This window comes from Gymnodraco acuticeps, unplaced genomic scaffold, assembly GCF_902827175.1.
Source record: "Gymnodraco acuticeps unplaced genomic scaffold, fGymAcu1.1, whole genome shotgun sequence".
Lineage (NCBI taxonomy): Eukaryota > Metazoa > Chordata > Actinopteri > Perciformes > Bathydraconidae > Gymnodraco > Gymnodraco acuticeps.
This window is the reverse complement of record NW_022992129.1, coordinates 254,789-282,526: the sequence shown is the minus strand read 5'-3', so window position 1 is coordinate 282,526 and position 27,738 is coordinate 254,789. Positions and strand designations below refer to the sequence as shown.

The 27,738-nt window shown below is 39.8% G+C and overlaps 4 protein-coding genes across 5 annotated transcripts in view; 1 reads left to right on the top strand and 3 right to left on the bottom strand.

Annotated features, from left to right (window-relative positions):
• The window catches only part of si:dkey-91i10.2 (uncharacterized protein LOC555224 homolog), a 225,780-nt gene that overhangs the window by 37,832 nt on the left and 160,210 nt on the right, over positions 1-27,738 (top strand).
• LOC117538144 (gamma-crystallin M3-like) lies at positions 588-9,957 on the bottom strand. 2 transcript variants are annotated; one of them, XM_034203690.1, is made up of 3 exons: positions 1,309-1,341; positions 962-1,204; positions 588-863 (listed from the first exon to the last, which is right to left on the bottom strand). In XM_034203690.1, exons 1-3 carry the CDS (start codon positions 1,339-1,341, stop codon positions 588-590), a joined length of 552 nt encoding a protein of 183 aa, XP_034059581.1. The 2 variants fall into 2 exon arrangements, with proteins under 2 accessions (XP_034059581.1, XP_034059580.1); XM_034203689.1 differs by lacking the exons at positions 588-863; positions 962-1,204; positions 1,309-1,341 and adding exons at positions 9,187-9,462; positions 9,561-9,803; positions 9,906-9,957.
• Positions 17,160-17,953, bottom strand: LOC117538148 (gamma-crystallin M2-like). Its single transcript, XM_034203695.1, has 3 exons — positions 17,902-17,953; positions 17,557-17,799; positions 17,160-17,458 (listed from the first exon to the last, which is right to left on the bottom strand). Exons 1-3 carry the CDS (start codon positions 17,932-17,934, stop codon positions 17,183-17,185), a joined length of 552 nt encoding a protein of 183 aa, XP_034059586.1. The 5' UTR covers positions 17,935-17,953; the 3' UTR covers positions 17,160-17,182.
• LOC117538146 (gamma-crystallin M2-like) lies at positions 26,271-27,041 on the bottom strand. Its single transcript, XM_034203693.1, has 3 exons — positions 26,990-27,041; positions 26,645-26,887; positions 26,271-26,546 (listed from the first exon to the last, which is right to left on the bottom strand). The coding sequence occupies exons 1-3, from the start codon at positions 27,020-27,022 to the stop codon at positions 26,271-26,273; spliced, it is 552 nt and encodes a 183-aa protein (XP_034059584.1). The 5' UTR covers positions 27,023-27,041.

Genomic DNA, 27,738 nt, shown 5'->3' with positions numbered 1-27,738 from the left:
TAATAAAAGGCTGAGGATAAAGAAAAACATGAAACAACTAAAACAGCAAATCAGGGAGCACGAGGAACAGGAACAAACTAACAACAGGTACAGGCAGGTAACGTGGATGAGAAAGACGATGACCGAACAGGGAGCAAACACAGGAAGGAAGACCAGACAAAGGGAGAACAGAATTCAAAATAAAACCGGAAAATTGCAACATAAATCCAAAACCATGACAAGTTTACTAAATACAAATAATACCTTGGTTTAAAAACGTAATAATCTCATTTGTATTTAATTACTCCAAGTTTTGTCAGGTATCATCAACCCAGTGTATTTATCCGTCATCCAATATCAATTGTAATAGGCATTCTCTGTTTAGTTTTTTTGTCAATCTTGCAACACATTTCTCATCAGATATAAAACATGTTAGTATCAACATTTGCATTGCTAATAGTTGCCTACTGTCAAATAAATATTATATAATTAATTTCAATGAATAATGTGTGGTTTTAACAGTTGGAGAAATAAGCATGACAAAAGTCACATTCAAGGATAATTTTTTATTTGGCATTTTATAAATTCAGGAAACATTGAGTGAACATTTAGCAGGAATCGGTGATTCGCCTCATGCTCATGAACCTCTGGCCGCTCATGCCCATGTCTCTGAAGTTCCTGTACTCTCCGGGCCTCATGTACATCATCTTGCCTCTGAACTGGGGCTGCTCGTACATCAGCCAGTGACCGTCCATCACGTTGCAGGACTGGCACTCGTTCATGCGGTAACGGTCCATGACGTTGTCACAGTCCTCCATCATCTCGTGACTCTGACCACCGAAGTTCTCCTTCTCATAGATCTTCATCCTGAACTGGCCTCTGTGCTGCTTTGGGGAGAAGAATTATAAATTAATGATTTAATGTAAAGCGTTGTGGGGTGGTCACCCATAGTAGAATCGTACGATTACAGTTTTATACCCACCATGGGGATCATACGGCAAGACTTGATGTTCTCCCTCATTCCCATCATGCTCATGCAGTCGGAGTACTCGCCCCTCCTCATGAAGTACTGGTTCCCCATGTAGTTGTTGCGATCGTAGACCATGAAGCAGCCGCTCTCCACCCTGCAGGACTGGCACCTGCTCAGGTTGGAGGTCATGTCAGAGCAGTCATTCATGCACTCATAAGAACGACCCTGGAAGTTCTTCTCCTCGTAGAAGGTGATCTGAAAGAAGGGAATTTTAATGGTTAGAAATAGATTAGCAAGGTACAGATGGTGATATTGCAAATAGTTATTTCTGCTTATCACAAAAAGACTTCTGAAAGTACCTTTCCCCTCATGTTCATGCCGGTGTTGCTCATGTTGGCTGTAGATGTGCTGTTGCTGGTGAACTGATATCTACCTGGTTTAACCCTTTCCTTTTATACCTGACTAACATATAGAATGGGTAGCCCCTCCCCCTCAGGGAACCATCTAACTCAGCAGTTTACCATTGAAGCCAACAGAATGCAGAGGTTTGGTACATTCTTACTGGGATTGGGTACCTTGTAGAGGAGGACACCTGACTCTATGTGTCTCTACATTCTCATAAAGACTATAGTTTTTTGCCTTTTTATGCCATATACAGTGGGGCAAAAAAGTATTTAGTCAGCCACCAATTGTGCAAGTTCTCCCACTTAAAAAGATGAGAGAGGCCTGTAATTTTCATCCTAGGTACACTTCAACTATGAGAGACAAAATGAGGGGAAATAATCCAGGAAATCACATTGTAGGATTTTTAATGAATTAATTGGTAAATTCCTCGGTAAAATAAGTATTTGGTCACCTACAAACAAACACGATTTCTGGCTCTCACAGACCTGTAACTTCTTCTTTAAGAGCCTCCTCTGTCCTCCACTCGTTAACTGTATTAATGGCACCTGTTTGAACTCGTTATCAGTATAAAAGACACCTGTCCACAACCTCAAACAGTCACACTCCAAACTCCACTTTGGCCAAGACCAAAGAGCTGTCAAAGGACACCAGAAACACAATTGTAGACCTGCACCAGGCTGGTAAGACTGAATCTGCAATAGGTAAGCAGCTTGGTGTGAAGAAATCAACTGTGGGAGCAATTATTAGAAAATGGAAGACATACAAGACCACTGATAATCTCCCTCGATCTGGTGCTCCACGCAAGATCTCACCCCGTGGGGTCAAAATGATCACAAGAACGGTGAGCAAAGATCCCAGAACCACACGGGGGGACCGAGTCAATGACCTGCAGAGAGCTGGGACCAAAGTAACAAAGGCTACCATCAGTAACACACTCCGCCGCCAGGGACTCAAATCCTGCAGTGCCAGACGTGTCCCCCTGCTTAAGCCAGTACATGTCCAGGCCCGTTTGAAGTTTGCTAGAGAGCAGTTAGATGATCCAGAAGAGGATTGGGAGAATGTCATATGGTCAGATGAAACCAAAATAGAACTTTTTGGTAAAAACTCAACTAGACGTGTTTGGAGGAGAAAGAATGCTGAGTTGCATCCAAAGAACACCATACCTACTGTGAAACATGGGGGTGGAAACATCATGCTTTGGGGCTGTTTTTCTGCAAAGGGACCAGGACGACTGATCCGTGTAAAGGAAAGAATGAATGGGGCCATGTATCGTGAGATTTTGAGTGACAACCTCCTTCCATCAGCAAGGGCATTGAAGATGAAACGTGGCTGGGTCTTTCAGCATCACAATGATCCCAAACACACCGCCCGGGCAACGAAGGAGTGGCTTCGTAAGAAGCATTTCAAGGTCCTGGAGTGGCCTAGCCAGTCTCCAGATCTCAACCCCATAGAAAATCTTTTGAGGGAGTTGAAAGTCTGTGTTGCCCAGCGACAGCCCCAAAACATCACTGCTCTAGAGGAGATCTGCATGGAGGAATGGGCCAAAATACCAGCAACAGTGTGTGAAAACCTTGTGAAGACTTACAGAAAACGTTTGACCTCTGTCATTGCCAACAAAGGGTATATAACAAAGTATTGAGATGAACTTTTGTTATTGACCAAATACTTATTTTCCACCATAATTTGCAAATAAATTCTTTAAAAATCAGACAATGTGATTTTCTGGATTTTTTTTCTTCTCATTCTGTCTCTCATAGTTGAAGTGTACCTAGGATGAAAATTACAGGCCTCTCATCTTTTTAAGTGGAAGAACTTGCACAATTGGTGGCTGACTAAATACTTTTTTGCCCCACTGAATGACACATTTGACTTGTTTCGTGAAGTTGGACAATAGGAACACAGACATTTTAACAAAGAGAAGAGGAATTATGAGGGTGCTGCTAGGTGGGACTGCGAAACAAAGGAAAGGTCAGTCATATATATTTTTTTTTTATTCTGGCTTTACAAATCAAGATAGTCGATATCAAGCACAATGCTTCTGAGCATATTGTTTACATTCTTCTTCTAAGTTTTTCCCATCACCTCATTCACAATAACATCATGGAGGTTTTAAAAGACGGCAAGCTATGATTAGTCGGGGGTCTCTTGCCGGAAACACGGCAATCATTTATTACTTTATCATTGCCTTTTTTGAAACGCAGACCATTTTAACAAAAACAAATATTATGTATTCTGAATGTAGAAGTAGAAGCAGATGATGAAACTGGAAAAAATACACGAATATCCAAGTCATCAAACATACTCTGTTTGTATCAGAGTGAGTTTTTCAAGAACAATGGGCCGTTGTAGCAATGGCTATTTGTTCTAGCGATAACTTGGTGTAGAACAAAATGGCTTTTCGGTTTAATGTGAGCTTTTCTGGGGTTTATTGGGGTTTCATAATAATGGACAGTTGAAACAATGGCATGGCACCTAACTGTGAAACAAGAGTATAGTTAATGTTGAACTGTAGTTTTGTGCGTTACATCTGCTCTAAGTTCAATTTTCAACTTAAAGGGGACCTATCATGCAAAATGCACTTTAGTACGTCTTTTATACATGAATATGTGTCCCCGGTGTGTCAGGGAAATCACCAAGTGTCAGAAAACACAACCCTCTCTCTTTTCCTCCATACCCAAATCTCTAAAAACGGGGCTGCAACGGAGCTGATTATTATTTGAATTGTTCTGACGTCAGAAAAGAGGAGCTCCGCCTATATGGGCAACTCTCCACCTATCAGGGGAATGAGAGACCGCTCGAAAGCGCTGGAGACGCTGTAGTACATATGCCAGGCCTGTAAGTGACGCTGTAGTTAATATAGCAATGTTGTAAAGTGCTAGCTGAAAGAAAACAAGATAGTATGGCAAATGGATATAAATAACTGTAATACCCATATGAGCCAGAGGCAACATTGTGTTGAGGGCGAGTTGAAGGAATCAGGGCTAATGTAATGTTACATTCAAAATGCTTGATTATTTGAGTTGGGAACAAAAACACTGAATTGTAATAGCTGCATTCCCCTGACATTTAACCAGAAGTCAAGAGTAATAATTAATGTCTAAAATCTAACTAAGTGGCTTGAACAACACAAGATAACAATAAGATAACACTTTCTACCTCGATTGGTTTTAAGCTTCATAATGTGCTGACCAAAATTGCATCTCTAATCAGATTTTCTTTAATATGACGTACAGGTAGGGGTGTAACAGTATCCGTACTCATCCCGAACCGTCACGGTTCTGACGTCACGGTTCGGCACATGCAGTCACACGACGAATACGCCTTTTTTAGGAGTGGGAAAAAGTCTGCCACTCAGGGCAGTATCCATTACACATATATAATCCAGGGGGCGGTATTTTGTAATATTTTCAAGACATTCTTTTCAGTTTTACAGCTTAATGAAACCTTTTTGTTTGACATCAGCCACTATAGATGGGGGGGGGGGGGGTGAGTGGGGGTGTGTGTGTGTGTGTGTGTGTGTGTGTGTGTCCCACATGTGCAAGTCATGAGCAAGACTCAAGTCTTGACCTACAAGTATCAAGCAAGTCCCAAGTCACTGTGGTGAGAGTCAAGTCAAGTCAAGTCATTGCTCAGGTCAAGCAAGTCAAGTCAAGTCATACGAAATTCTGATGAATAAGCCCAGTTTCTGCATTTAAATCAGTTAAAAGACAGTGGTGATGAAAATGGATTCAACCCACACTATGATCTTCATTACATACACAGTTAATCATTTAAAATCTAATTTAGACCGATGAAAATCATATTAGATTAATATTAACCCTGGAACTGCAGACAATATAGCTAGGACCAGGGTTCATGCACTTTTTCACCAATGATTTTCAAGGACTTTTCCATGACTTCTCCATGACCTTTACCTAATTTTCCATGACCAAAGAAAATTACTCTTTCTCAGCGGTACCACTGAAAATGGTTTATTTTAACATGGAACAGGAAAATAAGGTCTGCATATGAAACATGTTGTGCCTATCTAAAACAAATCAAATAGGCTTACTAGCTTCTAGCTAAAAGCAACTAAAATCTCTCACCAGCAAAATACCTCAACAGTTAAATGCCATTTTACGTTTCATTACTATACGATACAGTATTTATTATCATTATAGTATTACTATTTAGGCGATTAGATAACATATCAATTATATTTGATGCAACTTTAGTTACATTTCCATGACTTTTCCAAAACTTTGGGAAAAATATTGTTTTCCATAACTTTTCCAGGACCTGGAATTAGCATTTTGAATTTCCATGACTTTTCCAGGTTTTTAATGACCGTAAGAATCCTGTTCAATCAAAAAGTCTGTTCAAAAAGGCAGAATTCCATGGTAAGAAAATCATATATGGCATTTGCCATTACACATATTTAATTTACATTTCTATTAACACTAGAACCGCCAACAGCGTCAGCACCTACATAGATATCATTTTCAAATCATTTAATTTGATCCTCTTCATAATTTCCTTATAAACGAAGTAGGATGATTTAAAACTCAGTTAATTGAGTTAATTTTGAAATTGCTTCAGTTTATCATCATAACAGATCAAAAAGTTCAGATTCATTTTACAATAAATCAAGGAATGATGCACTTCTACAAACAAAAACTAAATAATGAAAACATTTAAACAAACTACTAAAAGTAGATGAACTACATTATTCAAAAGTGTACAGTAACTTCTGATAATAACACAGGGGAAATAAACGAGGTATCTCTTTTCCTCTCTCTCTCGCTCTCTTCCTCTCCTGACAGCGCGTCAGTATCAGGGTTAGTCAAAATGAATCCCTTGGCGGTTCTAGCATTAATTTACTGTTTTGTCTTCTCTTTGCAATGCTTAATCGATTTGAAACCAAGTCTAACGTAGCTTAAATTTAACGTTAGCTTTCTAGCTAACACAACACATGCACGTAGCCTACCTTTCTCTGTGGGTTTTTTTGTAGTGACGAATGAAGTTGGATGTTGTGGTGGTTATGTCACCGATCTTTATGCTGCAGACCCTGCATACCGCTGTTCTTTTCTTATTAGCGTCATCGACAAAATAATCCTTGAATCCAAACTTCACAATTTTTGGAGTAACGCTAGCCGCTGCCATGTTAACTGACACTCCTGCCTAGTGATGTGTCGGTCGCGAACGAGCCGGCTCAAAGAGCCGGTTCTTTTAAGTGAACGACGGGAGCCAGCTCTCGCCCGCGAACGAGCCGTTTTTTTTTTTTAAATCAAGATTATGTTGGTCAATAATTAATATCATGATTATTAAATACGATTATTCATTGACTTTGAAAACATCCATTTATTGAACTTTAAAACAAATCATAATTTGAACAATATATTTTTAACTGTTGATTACCCTGAACGTATAATTCAACTGAAAAACCAATACAAAAATTAATTAAATAAATGATACATTACTAAAAAATGTATTAGATCAAATATGTTGTAGTGCACTGTCACAACCTAGCAAAGCAAAATAATCGTTTTTTTCGATTATGTTGTTTTCGTAATTGTGGCAGGCCAAAATCGTGATTGCGATTAAAATATGATTAATTGCACAGCCCTAACACACACACACACACACACTTTTTGTCTAACACGCTAACACAGTTCTGTACTGTTATGCTGTTATGTTCAGTCACTGTTCTTATGTTGAACATGAATACATTTACTTTGTAAGTGATTATGGGACGTATTTCTACTTTCATATCAATTTTCCTTCATACTTTATTGCCGTGAAATAGGTCTTAAATTCTATTCAAAGTGGTCTTAAAAATGTGTTAAGTCTTAAATTTGAGTTGGCGAAACCTGCAGGAACCCTGTACAATAAAAAGTCCTGCATTCAAAATGTTACAAGTAAAAGTAGAAAAGTATTATCATCAACACATAGTTAAAGTACCACCTGCAGAGGGATCTAGATGAAGATGTTCTCTTCCCCATAGAGACCGCCTCGCTGCACATTATCCCTTGCATAAAGATAGATTGTGGGTCCCTTACAACATGTTGTACACAGTGGAAATAAACATTCTGGTTACCTCAACATCAGGGATCTTATACATTAAACTCCTTCTGAATCAAACCGTCACGGTAGCCTTACCTTACTGATCCCTCTTAAATTAGAAAAACACGTTACTTTACCAGCAGAGAGAAAATGGATTATTAAATTATTAATGTGACTAATAAAGAGCAATTTGATTATTAAGTATTATTCTGTTGATCGATGTCATTACATTTGGTGAAAAGCACATAATGACTTGTTTAAGACTCGTTTTGTCAAAGTTTAGGACTTGGACTTGACTTGAACTTGCCCATCCTGACTTGAGACTTGACTTGGACTTGAGCGCAAAGACTTGAGACTTGACTCGGACTTGAGCGCAAAGACTTGAGACTTGACTCGGACTTGCAAAACAATGACTTGGTCCCACCTCTGCCAAGTCCAAGTCAAGTCTTTTTTCAATGTTAGTCAAGCAAGTCTCAAGTCAACAAATGTGCAACTCGAGTCTGACTCGAGTCAAGTCATGTGACTCGAGTCCCCACCTCTGGTGTGTGTGTGTGTGTGTTAACTGTGTAATACAGTTAATTATTCAAAAATGTTAGAGTTCCTTATTTTTATACTGTTAAAAAATAAATAATTTTTTTTTTGTTGCTTTTTCTTGTTGTACCGAACCCGTACCGAACTGTGACCCCCAAACCGAGGTACATACGGAACCGTGAATTCTGTGAACCGTTACACCCGTACGTACAGGTGTTCACTCAATATTTGAAACCCTTAAATACTGAAGCCATACCTTGAGAAATGAAGAAGTGAATTGTGATTGAATTATGTAATAGTCAGAATCGTTTTTATTACAAAGTAGGTTTACACATACGAGGAATTTGCTTTGGTGTAAATGGTTCATACAAAGACACAGAAAAAAGAATACGTAGCAAATCAAATACAAATAGGACTGTTATTACAGCTATTTAAAAAAAGAATTGTAACACTTTTATAACAAATGTACAACATTAACATATGACAAATACTATGCTGTATTTAAAGTGGAGAGCTGTGCTGATTTAAAAGTTGTGGAGAAGAAATGTGCAACATTTAAAAAATAACAAGATGTTGTTCGCATTATGTTATGTGCATTAATGTAATGCATAAAGTTTTTTCTGCGGTGGATAAAAGTCAGTTTCAGTGGGGGTCCTGGGCCTTGTTGATGAGGCCAGGAGCAGAGGGGAAGAAACTGTTCAGGTGGAGAGAGGTTTTGGTCCTGATGGAGCGCAGCCTCCTGCCAGAGTGGAGCGGGGTCAACAGTTTGCAACAGGTGAACACAATGAGACAATCAGACATAGGAGGGAAAACACAGGAAGGAAGACCAGACAAAGGGAGAACACAATGTCAAAATAAAACCATAACATTGCAACATAAATCCAAAACCATGACAAGTTTACTAAATACAAATAATAGCTTGGTTTAAAAACATAATAATCTCTTTTTTATTTATTTACCCAAAGTTTTGTCACATATCATCAACCTAATGTATTAATCTGTCATCCAATATCAATTGTTAGGCATTCTCTGTTTGTTGTTGTTGTCAACCTTGCAACAAATTTCTCCTCAGATATAAAACATGTTAGGATCAACATTTGCATTGCTAATAGTTGCCTACTGTCAAATAAATCTTATATAATTAATTTCAATGAATAATGTGTGATTTTAACAGTTGGACAATAATCATGACAAAAGTCACATTCAAGGTTAATTTATTATTTGGCATTTTATAAATTCAGGAAACATTCAGTGAACATTTAGCAGGAATCGGTGATTCGCCTCATGCTCATGAACCTCTGGCCGCTCATGCCCATGTCTCTGAAGTTCCTGTACTCTCCGGGCCTCATGTACATCATCTTGCCTCTGAACTGGGGCTGCTCGTACATCAGCCAGTGACCGTCCATCACGTTGCAGGACTGGCACTCGTTCATGCGGTAACGGTCCATGACGTTGTCACAGTCCTCCATCATCTCGTGACTCTGACCACCGAAGTTCTCCTTCTCATAGATCTTCATCCTGAACTGGCCTCTGTGCTGCTTTGGGGAGAAGAATGATAAATTAATGATTTCATGTAAACCGTTGTGGGGTGGTCACCCATAGTAGAATCGTACGATTACAGTTTTATACCCACCATGGGGATCATACGGCAAGACTTGATGCAGTCCCTCATTCCCATCATGCTCATGCAGTCGGAGTACTCGCCCCTCCTCATGAAGTACTGGTTTCCCATGTAGTTGTTGCGGTCGTACACCATGAAGCAGCCGCTCTCCACCCTGCAGGACTGGCTCCTGCTCAGGGAGGAGGACATGTCAGAGCAGTCATTCATGCACTCATAAGAACGACCCTGGAAGTTCTTCTCCTCGTAGAAGGTGATCTGAAAGAAGGGAATTGTAATGGTTAGAAATAGATTAGCAAGGTACAAATGGACATTGCAAACAGTTATTTCTGCTTATCACAAAAAGACTTCTGAAAGTACCTTGCCCCTCATGTTCATGCCGGTGTTGCTCATGTTGGCTGTAGATGTGCTGTTGCTGGTGAACTGATATCTACCTGGTTTAACCCTTTCCTTTTATACCTGACTAACGTAAAGAATGGGTAGCCCCTCCCCCTCAGGGAACCATCTAACTCAGCAGTTTACCATTGAAGCCAACAGAATGCAGAGGTTTGGTACATTCTTACAGGGATTGGGTACCTTGTAGAGGAGAACAACTGACTCTGTCTCTCAACATTCTCATAAAAAGACAATAGTTTTATGCCGTTTTCTGCCAAATATGAAAATGTTTACTTGTTTCGTGAAGTTGGACAATAGGAACACAGTACATTAAACAAAGAGAAGAGGAATTATGAGGGTGCTGCTAGGTGGGACTGCGAAACAAAGGAAAGGTCAGTCATATATTCTAATTTAATTTTGGCTTTGCAAATCAAGATAGTCGATATCAAGCACAATGCAAATTGTTTACATTCTTCTTCTCCTAAGTTTTTCCCATCACCTCATTCACAGTAACATCATGGAGGTTTTAAAAGATGGCAAGCTATGATTAGTCGGGGGTCTCTTGGCGGAGACACGGCAATCATTTATTACTATATCATTGCCTTTTTTTTAAACAGCGACCATTTAAATAAAAACAAATATTGCGTACTCTGAATGTAAAATACTAATAATTAAAACTGCGGTCGCAGATGTGCGCGCAGTGATGAGCGGGCCCTCGCGTCCGTGCACCTGTCGGGGAGGGCAGCCGGTCGTCCCGCCGTCAAGCAGACGCGCGCGAGTCCTCGGAAATGAGCCGTTTGTCATTTCTATCATTTTCGCCTCCCAGACTCCCAGGTCGTCCGTCAGCGACCCAGAAACGGATGTCGGCGCACCGTCTCGAAGGAAAACACATTTTTCTAAAGGCTTGTCGAGGATCGATTATCGAGGAGGCTGTCTGGAGGAGCTATAACCGAGGGTACACTGAGTGATGTATTCTCCGGAGTCGATTTCAGCCAACAGTGATGTTTAAAAGAGGCGTGATGCATGGCTCGACTTATGTCAACGAAGCACAGCTCTGCAAACTGTTTCCGTTGTGATTATAAGTTATTTAAGATGATCAAATGTGCATCAGACTTTCTGCCCTTTACCTTTTGTTTACTCACTAATCACATCTCCCCTGGATGTTAGGTTATTTATTTTTTTAATACAACTGCCTTCATTGTGAGGCGATGTTTACAGTGAGAACAGCTGCTGAGGTCAGTGCTGAAAGCAGAACAGTGTGTATAATATACAGTGGGGCAAAAAAGTATTTAGTCAGCCACCAATTGTGCAAGTTCTCCCACTTAAAAAGATGAGAGAGGCCTGTAATTTTCATCCTAGGTACACTTCAACTATGAGAGACAGAATGGGGGGTACATTTTTTATTAATTGGTAAATTCCTCTGTAAAATAAGTATTTGGTCACCTACAAACAAACAAGATTTCTGGCTCTCACAGACCTGTAACTTCTTCTTTAAGAGCCTCCTCTGTCCTCCACTCGTTAACTGTATTAATGGCACTTGTTTGAACTCGTTATCAGTATAAAAGACACCTGTCCACAACCTCAAACAGTCACACTCCAAACTCCACTATGGCCAAGACCAAAGAGCTGTCAAAGGACACCAGAAACACAATTGTAGACCTGCACCAGGCTGGGAAGACTGAATCTGCAATAGGTAAGCAGCTTGGTGTGAAGAAATCAACTGTGGGAGCAATTATTAGAAAATGGAAGACATACAAGACCACTGATAATCTCCCTCGATCTGGGGCTCCACGCAAGATCTCACCCCGTGGGGTCAAAATGATCACAAGAACGGTGAGCACAAATCCCAGAACCACACGGGGGGACCTAGTCAATGACCTGCAGAGAGCTGGGACCAAAGTAACAAAGGCTACCATCAGTAATACACTACGCCGCCAGGGACTCAAATCCTGCAGTGCCAGACGTGTCCCCCTGCTTAAGCCAGTACATGTCCAGGCCCGTCTGAAGTTTGCTAGAGAGCATTTAGATGATCCAGAAGAGGATTGGGAGAATGTCATATGGTCAGATGAAACCAAAATAGAACTTTTTGGTAAAAACTCAACTAGACGTGTTTGGAGGATAAATAATGCTGAGTTGCATCCAAAGAACACCATACCTACTGCGAAACATGGGGGTGGAAACATCATGCTTTGGTTTGGGCTCAGAACAGTCTTAACACATGCACACAGAAGGATTCACACTTGTATTTCCGGATCCACACTTGTGTTTTTCAATGCACACACAAATGTGTTCCGTTTCATACACATGTAAATAAAATCCAAATGCAGAAAAAAGTTTTACATATGTATTTTTGATCCTCACATATTTGTTTTCCGTTTAAAACCTCTGCACCTGCAAACACAAAGCGCTTTCTGTGCATGGATCGCTGTGCATTCGTGTGTGGGTTTTTTGAGACTCCCCTGACGGTCAGCCGATTCGTACTTGTAATTTTTTCTATCTATAGCCAATCAGATGTCTCCTCCATTCTAAGCCAATCACATGAGCGCGCCCCCACGAGGGTATTTTCTTGTGTTCATAACGTAGCGCTTCATGTACGCATTTTGCGCTGTCCGGTCAGCTCGCTAAACAGAGGCAAGGCAAGGCAAGGCAAGTTTATTTATATAGCACTTTCCAACACAAGGCAATTCAAAGTGCTTTACAAAAAATGAAAGAGATTAAGAAAATGGCATTTAAAATCAGTCATTAAAAAGAAAAGCTAATAAAATAAACATTAAAAGAAAAAAATACATGGATAAAAGTTACAGTGCAATTAAACATTAAAAGAAAAAGTACATGGATAAAAGTTACAGTGCAGTCTAAGATATGAATAGTTCAATTAAAAGCAGAGGGCGGAGCTTCAGGTGATCATGCACTGCGTGTCTCGGTCAGTCTCAGCAGCTGATCTGATCTCTCTCTCGTGTCCGGCTATACTTCACTCGCGTTTATGTCCATATCGATCAGATCCAGCTCTCCTGATCGGCCTTTATAGAGAGCACCGATCAAACTATTAAGAGTGAATATCGGCCGATAATGACCGGCAGGGCTCCCCCCGTTGACAGTTCACTGTCTAGCACTGGCTTCGTAGTGCACTGATCGATTAGGCTAAGCTAACCTGTAGCTGCTCCCTCCACACTCACAACAACTTCATACAGACATAAATAAAGAAGCTGTATTCGCCATACAGGAAACACACATTTAAAACGGTTTTGCCTACCGTTGTTCTGTACACAAGCATTCATCAATGGTTCGGAAAGTGGCGCTGTACCTTAATAATATATAAGATTCTATTTGCATGCATTTCCTGTTCGGAAAGTGGCGCTGTACTGAGAGTGGAGTAGGGGTGCAACAACTAATCGACTTAATCGCTTAAAATCTATTACCAAATTAATTGCCAACTAATTCAGTCGTCGATTCGTTGGTGACGTCATCACGTGTGTTTTACGCGCCGTTAAGCTCCAACGTTATTGGTCTTTTTATCGGTACTGGAAACATTTAAAAAATATATGTCATGTATTCTTGCTACAAAAACATTATATCGCAGTCTTAGTGTCGCCAACTCGTTTCTAATATGCAAAAAGACAAACAAATGCGTCTATGATGTATTTTCGATCAGACGAGATTTCTCTCCCCGTCTGTGTGCGAGGGGGCGGGGCAGTTTACACACACGCAGCTGCTACATGCAGCAACACACTGCGGAGATGGCGGAGAGAACGCGCTCCGAGGTGTGGTGAAACTTTACCCGTCTCGATGCTCGTTGCCAAAAGTGCAATAACAGTTTAGCATGTAAGGGCGGTAACACGAGCAATTTGTCTAAACATTTAGCAAAAGTGCTCCACATTCAGACGGAGGAATGCACCGGGTTCGACTGTCTTTCTAGTAGCTCTGTAGCCCCGTCCACGAGTAACGTTTCTACGTCAGGTGTTATGTATGCTAGCAGCAACACACGGAGTTAACTCAATTATACAAACATGGGTTAATGATTAGAGGTAACCGAGTTATTTATTTTGTTAAAGTTTCAGCTATTCTGTTTACAGTTCTGTCATCAGATTATTTAATACGATTTGTTAAAACACTGTTGATTATTTTGATGTGAAATATTATTTATTTAATTTAAATAAAAAGCAATGTTAATTTTGTCCAAAATGTGTTTAGTTAATTTAATAATATATGTATTTTTGAATCAAGTATTCATCTTTATTGTCTTCATTGTTAGTTTCCACATGCCTAAAACAACCTCAAGCTAAATCTAAAAGTTGATGGCTAAATAAGAGCGTTTGAGAAATTGTGCAAGGCATACAGTAATAGTACGAATAGTCGATTAATCGTTTCATTAATCGATAGATTAATCGATTATCAAATTAGTCGTTTGTTGCAGCCCTAGAGTGGAGGTGTCCTGACACATTAGCGCCTGCAGGCAGGCTCCATGGACCTGTCAGCTCCGGATTGCGCAAAATGCGTACATGAAGCGCTACGTCATGAACGCAAGAAATCTACCCTCGTGGGGGCGCGCTCATGTGATTGGCTTAGAATTGAGGAGACATCTGATTGGCTAGATAGAAAAAATTACAAGTACAATCGGCTGACCGTCAGGGGAGTCTCAAAAAACCCACACACGAATGCACAGCGATCCGTGCACAGAAAGCGGTTTGTGTTTGCAGGTTCAGGGGTTTTAAACGGAAAACAAATATGTGTGGATCAAAAATACATATGTAAAACTATTTTATTTACATGTATATGAAACGGAACACATTTGTGTGTGCATTGAAAAACACAAGTGTGAATCCTTCTGTGTGCATGTGTGTATTATGAGACTGTTCTGAGCCCATACTTTGGGGCTGTTTTTCTGCAAAGGGACCAGGACGACTGATCCGTGTAAAGGAAAGAATGAATGGGGCCATGTATCGTGAGATTTTGAGTGACAACCTCCTTCCATCAGCAAGGGCATTGAAGATGAAACGTGGCTGGGTCTTTCAACATGACAATGATCCCAAACACACCGCCCGGGCAACGAAGGAGTGGCTTCGTAAGAAGCATTTCATGGTCCTGGAGTGGCCTAGCCAGTCTCCAGATCTCAACCCCATAGAAAATCTTTGGAGGGAGTTGAAAGTCCGTGTTGCCCAGCGACAGCCCCAAAACATCACTGCTCTAGAGGAGAGGCCAAAATACCAGCAACAGTGTGTGAAAACCTTGTGAAGACTTACAGAAAACGTTTGACCTCTGTCATTGCCAACAAAGGGTATATAACAAAGTATTGAGATGAACTTTTGTCATTGACCAAATACTTATTTTCCACCATCATTTGAAAATAATTTCTTTAAAAATCAGACAATGTGATTTTCTGGATTTTTTTTTTTTTTCTCATTCTGTCTCTCATAGTTGAAGTGTACCTAGGATGACAATTACAGGCCTCTCATCTTTTTAAGTGGGAGAACTTGCACAATTGGTGGCTGACTAAATACTTTTTTGCCCCACTGTATCGCTCAATAATATATGTAACAGGCCTACATTTCACACTTTATTTGTATGCTTTAGGAGATATTTATAAATAGACAGTAGATATTTGTCATGAAACCATATAGTGCTTCACATAATAAAATATACAAGGGTTGTAGCCTGATGATATTTATTATATGCTTTAGGAGCTGTTTTTGTTTGGGTGTGTGTGTGTGTGTGTGTGTGTGTGTGTGTGTGTGTGTGTGTGTGTGTGTGTGTGTGTGTGTGTGTGTGTGTGTGTGTGTGTGTGTGTGTGTGTGTGTGTGTGTGTGTGTGTGTGTGTGTGTGTGTGTGTGTGTGTGTGTGTGTGTGTGTGTGTGTGTGTGTGTGTGTGTGTGTGTGTGTGTGTGTGTGTGTGTGTGTGTGTGTGTGTGTGTGTGTGTGTGTGTGTGTGTGTGTGTGTGTGTGGTGTGTGTTGTGTGTGTGTGTGTGTGTGTGTGTGTGTGTGTGTGTGTGTGTGTGTGTGTGTGTGTGTGTGTGTGTGTTACAGTTAATTATTCAAAATGTTAGAGTTCCTTATTTTTATACTGTTAAAAAATAAATAACAACAAACCTGGAATTATGCATTTGGGATTTTTTTTTTGCTTTTTCTTGTTGTACCGAACCCGTACCGAACCGTGACCCCCAAACCGAGGTACGTACGGAACTGTGAATTCTGTGAACCGTTACACCCGTACGTACAGGTGTTAACTCAATATTTGAAACCCTTAAATACTGAAGCCATACCTTGAGAAATTAAGAAGTGAATTGTGATTGAATTATGTAATAGTCAGAATTGTTTTTATTACAAAGTAGGTTTACACATACGAGGAATTTGCTTTGGTGTAAATGGTTCATACAAAGACACAGAAAAAAGAATACGTAGCAAATCAAATACAAATAGGACTGTTATTACAGCTATTTAAAAAAAGAATTGTAACACTTTTATAACAAATGTACAACATTAACATATGACAAATACTATATGTTGTATTTAAAGTGGAGAGCTGTGCTGATTTAAAAGTTGTGGAGAAGAAATGTGCAACATTTTAAAAATAACAAGATGTTGTTCGCATTATGTTATATACATTAATATAATGCATAATGTTTTTTCTGCGGTGGATAAAAGTCAGTTTCAGTGGGGGTCCTGGGCCTTGTTGATGAGGCCAGGAGCAGAGGGGAAGAAACTGTTCAGGTGGAGAGAGGTTTTGGTCCTGATGGAGCGCAGCCTCCTGCCAGAGTGGAGCGGGGTAAACAGTTTGCAACAGGTGAACACAATGAGACAATCAGACATAGGAGGGAAAACACAGGAAGGAAGACCAGACAAAGGGAGAACACAATGTCAAAATAAAACCATAACATTGCAACATAAATCTAAAACCATGACAAGTTTACTAAATACAAATAATAGCTTGGTTTAAAAACGTAATAATCTCTTTTTTATTTATTTACCCAAAGTTTTGTCACATATCATCAACCTAATGTATTAATCTGTCATCCAATATCAATTGTTAGGCATTCTCTGTTTTTTTTTTGTCAATCTTGCAACAAATTTCTCCTCAGATATTAAACATGTTAGGATCAACATTTTCATTGCTAATAGTTGCCTACTGTCAAATAAATATTATACAATTCATTTCAATTAATAATGTGTGATTTTAACAGTTGGAGAAATAAGCATGACAAAAGTCACATTCAAGGTTAATTTTTTATTTGACATTTTATAAATTCAGGAAACATTCAGTGAACATTTAGCAGGAATCGGTGATACGCCTCATGCTCATGAACCTCTGGCCGCTCATGCCCATGTCTCTGAAGTTCCTGTACTCTCCGGGCCTCATGTACATCATCTTGCCTCTGAACTGGGGCTGCTCGTACATCAGCCAGTGACCGTCCATCACGTTGCAGGACTGGCACTCGTTCATGCGGTAATGGTCCATGATGTTGTCACAGTCCTCCATCATCTCGTGACTCTGACCACCGAAGTTCTCGTTCTCATAGATCTTCATCCTGTACTGGCCTCTGTGCTGCTTTGGGGAGAAGAATTATAAATTAATGATTTAATGTAAAGAGTTGTGGGGTGGTCACCCATAGTAGAATCGTACGATTACAGTTTTATACCCACCATGGGGATCATACGGCAAGACTTGATGCAGTCCCTCATTCCCATCATGCTCATGCAGTCGGAGTACTCGCCCCTCTTCATGAAGTACTGGTTTCCCATGTAGTTGTTGCGGTCGTACACCATGAAGCAGCCGCTCTCCACCCTGCAGGACTGGCTCCTGCTCAGGGAGGAGGACATGTCAGAGCAGTCATTCATGCACTCATAAGAACGACCCTGGAAGTTCTTCTCCTCGTAGAAGGTGATCTGAAAGAAGGGAATTGTAATGGTTAGAAATAGATTAGCAAGGTACAAATGGATATTGCAAATAGTTATTTCTGCTTATCACAAAAAGAGTTCTGAAAGTACCTTGCCCCTCATGTTCATGCCGGTGTTGCTCATGTTGGCTGTAGATGTGCTGTTGCTGGTGAACTGATATCTACCTGGTTTAACCCTTTCCTTTTATACCTGACTAACGTAAAGAATGGGTAGCCCCTCCCCCTCAGGGAACCATCTAACTCAGCAGTTTACCATTGAAGCCAACAGAATGCAGAGGTTTGGTACATTCTTACAGGGATTGGGTACCTTGTAGAGGAGAACAACTGACTCTGTCTCTCTACATTCTCATAAAGACTATAGTTTTATGCCGTTTTATGCCAAATATGAAAATGTTTACTTGTTTCGTGAAGTTGGACAATAGGAACACAGTACATTAAACAAAGAGAAGAGGAATTATGAGGGTGCTGCTAGGTGGGACTGCGAAACAAAGGAAAGGTCAGTCATATATTTTAATTTAATTTTGGCTTTTCAAATCAAGATAGTCGATATCAAGCACAATGCAAATTGTTTACATTCTTCTTCTCCTAAGTTTTTCCCATCACCTCATTCACAATAACATCATGGAGGTTTTAAAAGATGGCAAGCTATGATTAGTCGGGGGTCTCTTGGCGGAGACACGGCAATCATTTATTACTATATCATTGCCTTTTTTGAAACGCCGACCATTTTAACAAAAACAAAGATTGCGTACTCTGAATGTAGAAGTAGAAGTAGATGATGAAACTGGAAAAAATACACAAATATCCAAGTCATCAAACATACTCAAGTTTTTCAAGAACAATGGGCCGTTGTAGCAATGGCTATTTGTTCTCGCGATAACTTGGTGTAGAACAAAATGGCTTTCGGTTTAATGTGAGCTTTTCTGGGGTTTATTGGGGTTTCATAATAATGGACAGTTGAAACAATGGCATGGCACCTAACTGTGAAACAAGAGTATTGTTATGGGATGCTCCGATCGCCAATTTTGGGGCCGATCGCCCATCGCCGGAATCAGTATCGGCCGATACCGATCGCCGATCCGATCGAGTGGGCGGGGCGTAAATGGAAGATTTAAACATCACTTTAAATCTTCCATTTAAAGTGATGTTTAAACTCAGTTAATGGGGCTCATTCACTGGAGCTTCCACAAACAACAATCAACTTAATTATTACATTCAAATGATGTACATTATTCAAGTTTACATTCACTTTGGATAATAACACAGGAGAAATGAGCGGAAGCGCTCTCTTTTCCTCTCTCCCTCTCTCTCTCCCCCCTCTCTCTCTCTCTCCTGACAGCCTGTCAGTATCTCATGCAGCTCACTGATCTTGTAATGAGTGACCCGACAGTGAAGAATACATATATTTATAATAACTAGTTTAGCTTGTTCCAGAGGTAGATACAATAGCTAAGTGTGTTAGGTCTAACTCTTGTGTGTTTCGCTCCGCTCACCGGTCCGGCGGGCGGAGCTGCAGGATTTCTGCTTCACACACGTTGCATACCGCTATTTTACTGTCTTTTTCGGACACCTTAAAATAATGCCAGACCGGTGAAGCCATTTTGGCGAGCTTGTTTTGCCGCACACAGAGAAAGGTGTCATGTATTTTAAGTCATGAGATCGGCTCTCGCGATCGGCATGTTTAGAGAGCACTGATCGATCGGTAGAGAGTGAGTATCGGCCGAACTCGATCGGTGACCAAACGATCGGAGCATCCCTAGTATTGTTAATGTTGAACTGTAGTTTTGTGTGTTACATCTGCTCTAAGTTCAATTTTCAACTTAAAGGGGACCTATCATGCAAAATGCACTTTTGTACGTCTTTTATACATGAATATGTGTCCCCGGTGTGTCAGGGAAATCACCAAGTGTCAGAAAACACAACCCTCTCTCTTTTCCTCCATACCCAAATCTCTAAAAACGGGGCTGCAACGGAGCTGATTATTATTTGAATTGTTCTGACGTCAGAAAAGAGGAGCGCCGCCTATATGGGCAACTCTCCACCTATCAGGGGAATGAGAGACCGCTCGAAAGCGCTGGAGACGCTGTAGTACATATGCCAGGCCTGTAAGTGGCGCTGTAGTCTGCCATAAAAGCAGAATCAGCTCTTGCAAAAACAGGGCTGGAAAAGAGCAAATAGAGCGAAATGAGGCATGGCTAAAATGCATGATCTGTTCGGTATTTTGAAAAAAAAACTATACAGACACGTTTTATATAGGTATGGCCCTACAATATATGTTTCAAATATAGCATGATAGGTCCACTTTAAATAGGTAAGTCCTGATGTTCGAGTCTCCTCGATGTTACAAATATCAGAGGTTGATGTAATGGCCATACATTGAATTTATTCCCAACAAAAAATGTGTTCTTTCTATTAATATTAATGCTATTATTGTATTAATATAGCAATGTTGCAAAGTGCTATACGAAAGAAAACAAGATAGTATGGCAAATGGTCAATAGATATCAGAGGTGGGGACTTGAGTCACATGACTTGACTCGAGTCAGACTGGAGTTGCACATTTGTTGACTTGAGACTTGCTTGACTAACATTGATAAAAGACTTGACTTGACTTTGACTTGGTATTCATGACTTGAGACTTGACTTACACTTGAGATAGATGACTTGAAAGGACTTGACTGTTTAAAATTAAATATTTGCGTTTGTTTTTGTATTGAGATATTACGTTTAGTTTTTTCGAAAAACGTGATTGGGTGATTATAGCGCTATGCGAGCAAACCTGGCAACCCACTAGACAGCAGGACGTGATGGGAATTCCGGCTCTTCTTGGTGAGCCGGATCATTTGGCTCGGCTCACCAAGAAGAGCCGGCTCTTTCGGCTCCCAAACGGCTCTTCAGTTTACCACATATTATACCTTTTAATTCAATCAAATGTAGCCCTGTTTTGACTAATGATTTATATGTGTACACATATATCACTTAAATTATTCAATACATCCTTTGTACTGAAGTATTCTAAAGTAAAAATTACATGTTTAATATAAATGATTTGCTGTGGCCAATTGTTTACATTGCATTTATAGACCCGTGTAACTCTCTGATACCACCCAATGAATGCATTGACTTGCTTGTAGAACCACGCTACACAAAACAGATAGCAACACCTATAAAAACTATTTAAAAAAAGGGGCTACTGTATCGACCTATATAAACTATATAAATATAGTTCTTTTTCAAAATACCAAACAGATCCTGCATTTTAGCCATGCCTCATTTCGCTCTATTTGCTCTTTCCAGCGCTGTTTTTGAAGGGGGCTGATTCTGTGAGCTGCAGCTGACCACGCCCCCCTGCAGGAGAGGGGAGCGTGCTTTGAGATCAGCTGCTGGACTGTCAGAAGAGGGGGAGAAAAAGAGATCTCCGTCCTCCGTGTTTTATTCTTATAGAAGTAAGAAGAGAAGTAATGGGGCAGAAACCCTCCTTTTTACGCAGCGGTCCAGAGATAGACATCAAACGGCGACACATAGGCCTATTCAGTTGCCAGTTACTTTTGCATTAGGGCAGGGATATCTAGATACTTTCCAAGGTTTGACATAATGAATTGTGCTACTTTTAAAGCAAGCAACGATGTTTTCAAATCTGTAATCAAAAAGCTCCTCAAAAACGCTATCGAAACAGTTCCTGCCGTTGCTACGTTAGTTCAAACAGTAACAACGGACTATTTTTCTTAGCGGATGCATGTCAATTTAAATCAATACATACAACTATTTTTTAAATCAATAAAATAATTTTCTAAATCCATAAAAGCATTTCAATTAATATTGGGAGTCATGTCGTTACTTTGTTGAGAATGTGGCCATGTAATAAGCGGGATAATGTGCACATTGCATAATGTGCCTTCATGCCGATCTAGATCCCTCCGCAAAAAAAAACGTCTCGTTCGCGAGCGAGAGCTGGCTCCCGTCGTTCACTTAAAAGAACCGGCTCTTTGAGCCGGCTCGTTCGCGACCGACACATCACTAGGCAGGAGTGTCAGTTAACATGGCAGCGGCTAGCGTTACTCCAAAAATAGTGAAGTTTGGATTCAAGGATTATGTTGTTGATGACGCTAATAAGAAAAGAACAGCGGTATGCAGGGTCTGCAGCATAAAGATCGGTGACATAACCACCACAACATCCAACTTCATTCGTCACTACAAAAAAACCCACAGAGAAAGGTAGGCTACGTGCATGTGTTGTGTTAGCTAGAAAGCTAACGTCAAGTTTAAGCTACGTTAGACTTGGTTTCAAATCGATTAAGCATTGCAAAGAGAAGACAAAACAGTAAATTAATGCTAGAACCGCCAAGGGATTCATTTTGACTAACCCTGATACTGACGCGCTGTCAGGAGAGGAAGAGAGCGAGAGAGAGAGAGGAAAAGAGATACCTCGTTTATTTCCCCTGTGTTATTATCAGAAGTTACTGTACACTTTTGAATAATGTAGTTCATCTACTTTTAGTAGTTTGTTTAAATGTTTTCATTATTTAGTTTTTGTTTGTAGAAGTGCATCATTCCTTGATTTATTGTAAAATGAATCTGAACTTTTTGATCTGTTATGATGATAAACTGAAGCAATTTCAAAATTAACTCAATTAACTGAGTTTTAAATCATCCTACTTCGTTTATAAGGAAACTATGAAGAGGATCAAATTAAATGATTTGAAAATGATATCTATGTAGGTGCTGACGCTGTTGGCGGTTCTAGTGTTAATAGAAATGTAAATTAAATATGTGTAATGGCAAATGCCATATATGATTTTCTTACCATGGAATTCTGCCTTTTTGAACAGACTTTTTGATTGAACAGGATTCTTACGGTCATTAAAACCTGGAAAAGTCATGGAAATTCAAAATGCTAATTCCAGGTCCTGGAAAAGTTATGGAAAACAATATTTTTCCCAAAGTTTTGGAAAAGTCATGGAAATGTAACTAAAGTTGCATCAAATATAATTTATATGTTATCTAATCGCCTAAATAGTAATACTATAATTATAATAAATACTGTATCGTATAGTAATGAAACGTAAAATGGCATTTAACTGTTGAGGTATTTTGCTGGTGAGAGATTTTAGTTGCTTTTAGCTAGAAGCTAGTAAGCCTATTTGATTTGTTTTAGATAGGCACAACATGTTTCATATGCAGACCTTATTTTCCTGTTCCATGTTAAAATAAACAATTTTCAGTGGTACCGCTGAGAAAGAGTAATTTTCTTTGGTCATGGAACATTAGGTAAAGGTCATGGAGAAGTCATGGAAAAGTCCTTGAAAATTATTGGTGAAAAAGTGCATGAACTTTGGTCCTAGCTATATTGTCTGCAGTTCCAGGGTTAATATTAATCTAATATGATTTTCATCGGTCTAAATTAGATTTCAAATGATTAACTGTGTATGTAATGAAGATCATAGTGTGGGTTGAATCCATTTTCATCACCACTGTCTTTTAACTGATTTAAATGCGGAAACTGGGCTTATTCATCAGAATTTCGTATGACTTGACTTGACTTGCTTGACCTGAGCAATGGCTTGACTTGACTTGCTTGACTCTCACCACAGTGACTTGGGACTTGCTTGATACTTGTAGGTCAAGACTTGAGACTTGCTCATGACTTGCACATGTAGGACTTACTCCCACCTCTGATGGATATAAATAACTGTAATACCCATATGAGCCAGAGGCAACATTGTGTTGAGGGCGAGTTGAAGGAATCAGGGTTAATATAATGTTAAATTCAAAATGCTTGATTATTTGAGTTGGGAACAAAAACACTGAATTGTAATAGCTGCATTCCCCTGACATTTAACCAGAAGTCAAGAGTAATAATTAATGTCTAAAATCTTACTAAGTGGCTTGAACAACATAAGATAACACTTTCTACCTCGATTGGTTTTAAGCTTCATAATGTGCTGACCACAATTGCATCTCTAATCAGATTTTCTTCAATATGACGTACAGGTAGGGGTGTAACGGTATCCGTACTCGTCCCAAACCGTCACGGTTCTGACGTCACGGTTCGGACGTTGATTGATTGATTGATTGAAAAGTTTATTAACAGCTTGTATATTGGGTACAGTACAGTACAGCTCAAAACATACAATTGTTAAGGGGATGCAGACCAGAGAAAGACTTTCGTCTTGTTTACATCAGGGTCCCCCATTTCCAATTCATCATGTCATTTAAGACATATAATACATATTTGACATACAGATGGCTTATTTACAATTACATACAGGTGGTTTTTTTACATACAGATTGCTTATTTACAATTTTCATTTTAGATTTCGTTCTAATACATCCTAACCGGACATTTAAGACATACCAAGTCTACAGATATACAGTTAGTAACAGAGTCTAAAATGCGAGTATATACATAGATGGGGGGGGGGGAGCTGTCCATTGAACGACAGGTTGAGATTTGTACCATTACCGGGGCCAGTTTTGCAATGCTCTCCCCCGAAGGTGCTCTTTAAGAGAGGTTTTGAAGGTAAGTATAGTTTTACTTTCCTTTACAGTTGTGGGAAGAGCGTTCCACCTTGATGTGGCATAATTGCGAAACGTGTATTCCCCCTTTTTTGTGCCAAATCTGGGTTTCACATGATTTGTGGAGCTCCCTCTGGTGTTATGATCATGGTATTCCTTGAACTTTGGGAAGAATTTTAACATGTACATGGGTACCATAGAGGTGTAGTGGATCTTGTAGACCAGGCCCATTGCAAGTAGCTGTACTCTGTCGTCTACTCTAAGCCATCCTAGGTTGTCAAAGTGGGCAGAGGTGAGGTGGGTTCTAGATGAAAGGTCAAGCAGTTGTCTGACCAGTTTATTTTGCGATGTTTGAAGTTTTATTTTTAGCGCCTTGGAGGTGCTATGGTACCATGACGTGCAAGCATAGTCATAGTACCCTTGACGTTACGGTTCGGACGTCACGGTTCGGCACATGCAGTCACACGACGAATACGCCTTTTTTATGAGTGGAAAAAAGTCTGTCACTCAGGGCAGTATCCATTACACATATATAATCCAGGGGGCGGTATTTTGTAATATTTTCAAGACATTCTTTTCAGTTTTACAGCTTGATGAAACCTTTTTGTTTGACATCAGCCACTATAGATAGATAGATAGATAATGTGTGTGTGTGTGTGTGTGTGTGTGTGTGAACTGTGTAATACAGTTAATTATTCAAAATGTTAGAGTTCCTTATTTTTATACTGAAACTTGCACTACTGTTAAAAAATAAATAACAACAAACCTGGAATTATGCATTTGGGAGTTTTTTTTTGCTTTTTCTTGTTGTACCGAACCCGTACCGAACCGTGACCCCCAAACCGAGGTACGTACGGAACCGTGAATTCTGTGAACCGTTACACCCGTACGTACAGGTGTTCACTCAATATTTGAAACCCTTAAATACTGAAGCCATACCTTGAGAAATGAAGAAGTGAATTGTGATTGAATTATGTAATAGTCAGAATCGTTTTTATTACAAAGTAGGTTTACACATACGAGGAATTTGCTTTGGTGTAAATGGTTCATACAAAGACACAGAAAAAAGAATACGTAGCAAATCAAATACAAATAGGACTGTTATTACAGCTATTTAAAAAAAGAATTGTAACACTTTTATAACAAATGTACAACATTAACATATGACAAATACTATATGCTGTATTTAAAGTGGAGAGCTGTGCTGATTTAAAAGTTGTGGAGAAGAAATGTGCAACATTTTAAAAATAACAAGATGTTGTTTGCATTATGTTAAGTGCATTAATGTAATGCATAAAGTTTTTTCTGCGGTGAATAAAAGTCAATTTCAGTGGGGGTCCTGGGCCTTGTTGATGAGGCCAGGAGCAGAGGGGAAGAAACTGTTCAGGTGGAGAGAGGTTTTGGTCCTGATGGAGCGCAGCCTCCTGCCAGAGTGGAGCGGGGTCAACAGTTTGCAACAGGTGAACACAATGAGACAATCAGACATAGGAGGGAAAACACAGGAAGGAAGACCAGACAAAGGGAGAACACAATGTCAAAATAAAACCATAACATTGCAACATAAATCTAAAACCATGACAAGTTTACTAAATACAAATAATACCTTGGTTTAAAAACGTAATAATCTCTTTTTTATTTATTTACCCAAAGTTTTGTCACATATCATCAACCTAATGTATTAATCTGTCATCCAATATCAATTGTTAGGCATTCTCTGTTTGTTGTTGTTGTCAATCTTGCAACAAATTTCTCCTCAGATATAAAACATGTTAGGATCAACATTTTCATTGCTAATAGTTGCCTACTGTCAAATAAATCTTATATAATTAATTTCAATGAATAATGTGTGATTATAACAGTTGGACAATAATCATGACAAAAGTCACATTCAAGGTTAATTTTTTATTTGACATTTTATAAATTCAGGAAACATTCAGTGAACATTTAGCAGGAATCAGTGATACGCCTCATGCTCATGAACCTCTGGCCGCTCATGCCCATGTCTCTGAAGTTCCTGTACTCTCCGGGCCTCATGTACATCATCTTGCCTCTGAACTGGGGCTGCTCGTACATCAGCCAGTGACCATCCATCACGTTGCAGGACTGGCACTCGTTCATGCGGTAATGGTCCATGATGTTGTCACAGTCCTCCATCATCTCGTGACTCTGACCACCGAAGTTCTCGTTCTCATAGATCTTCATCCTGTACTGGCCTCTGTGCTGCTTTGGGGAGAAGAATTATAAATTAATGATTTAATGTAAAGAGTTGTGGGGTGGTCACCCATAGTAGAATCGTACGATTACAGTTTTATACCCACCATGGGGATCATACGGCAAGACTTGATGCAGTCCCTCATTCCCATCATGCTCATGCAGTCGGAGTACTCGCCCCTCTTCATGAAGTACTGGTTTCCCATGTAGTTGTTGCGATCGTAGACCATGAAGCAGCCGCTCTCCACCCTGCAGGACTGGCTCCTGCTCAGGGAGGAGGACATGTCAGAGCAGTCATTCATGCACTCATAAGAACGACCCTGGAAGTTCTTCTCCTCGTAGAAGGTGATCTGAAAGAAGGGAATTGTAATGGTTAGAAATAGATTAGCAAGGTACAAATGGACATTGCAAACAGTTATTTCTGCTTATCACAAAAAGACTTCTGAAAGTACCTTGCCCCTCATGTTCATGCCGGTGTTGCTCATGTTGGCTGTAGATGTGCTGTTGCTGGTGAACTGATATCTACCTGGTTTAACCCTTTCCTTTTATACCTGACTAACGTAAAGAATGTGTAGCCCCTCCCCCTCAGGGAACCATCTAACTCAGCAGTTTACCATTGAAGCCAACAGAATGCAGAGGTTTGGTACATTCTTACAGGGATTGGGTACCTTGTAGAGGAGAACAACTGACTCTGTCTCTCAACATTCTCATAAAAAGACAATAGTTTTATGCCGTTTTCTGCCAAATATGAAAATGTTTACTTGTTTCGTGAAGTTGGACAATAGGAACACAGTACATTAAACAAAGAGAAGAGGAATTATGAGGGTGCTGCTAGGTGGGACTGCGAAACAAAGGAAAGGTCAGTCATATATTCTAATTTAATTTTGGCTTTTCAAATCAAGATAGTCGATATCAAGCACAATGCAAATTGTTTACATTCTTCTTCTCCTAAGTTTTTCCCATCACCTCATTCACAGTAACATCATGGAGGTTTTAAAAGATGGCAAGCTATGATTAGTCGGGGGTCTCTTGGCGGAGACACGGCAATCATTTATTACTATATCATTGCCTTTTTTTTAAACAGCGACCATTTAAATAAAAACAAATATTGCGTACTCTGAATGTAAAATAATAATAATTAAAACTGCGGTCGCAGATGTGCGCGCAGTGATGAGCGGGCCCTCGCGTCCGTGTGCCTGTC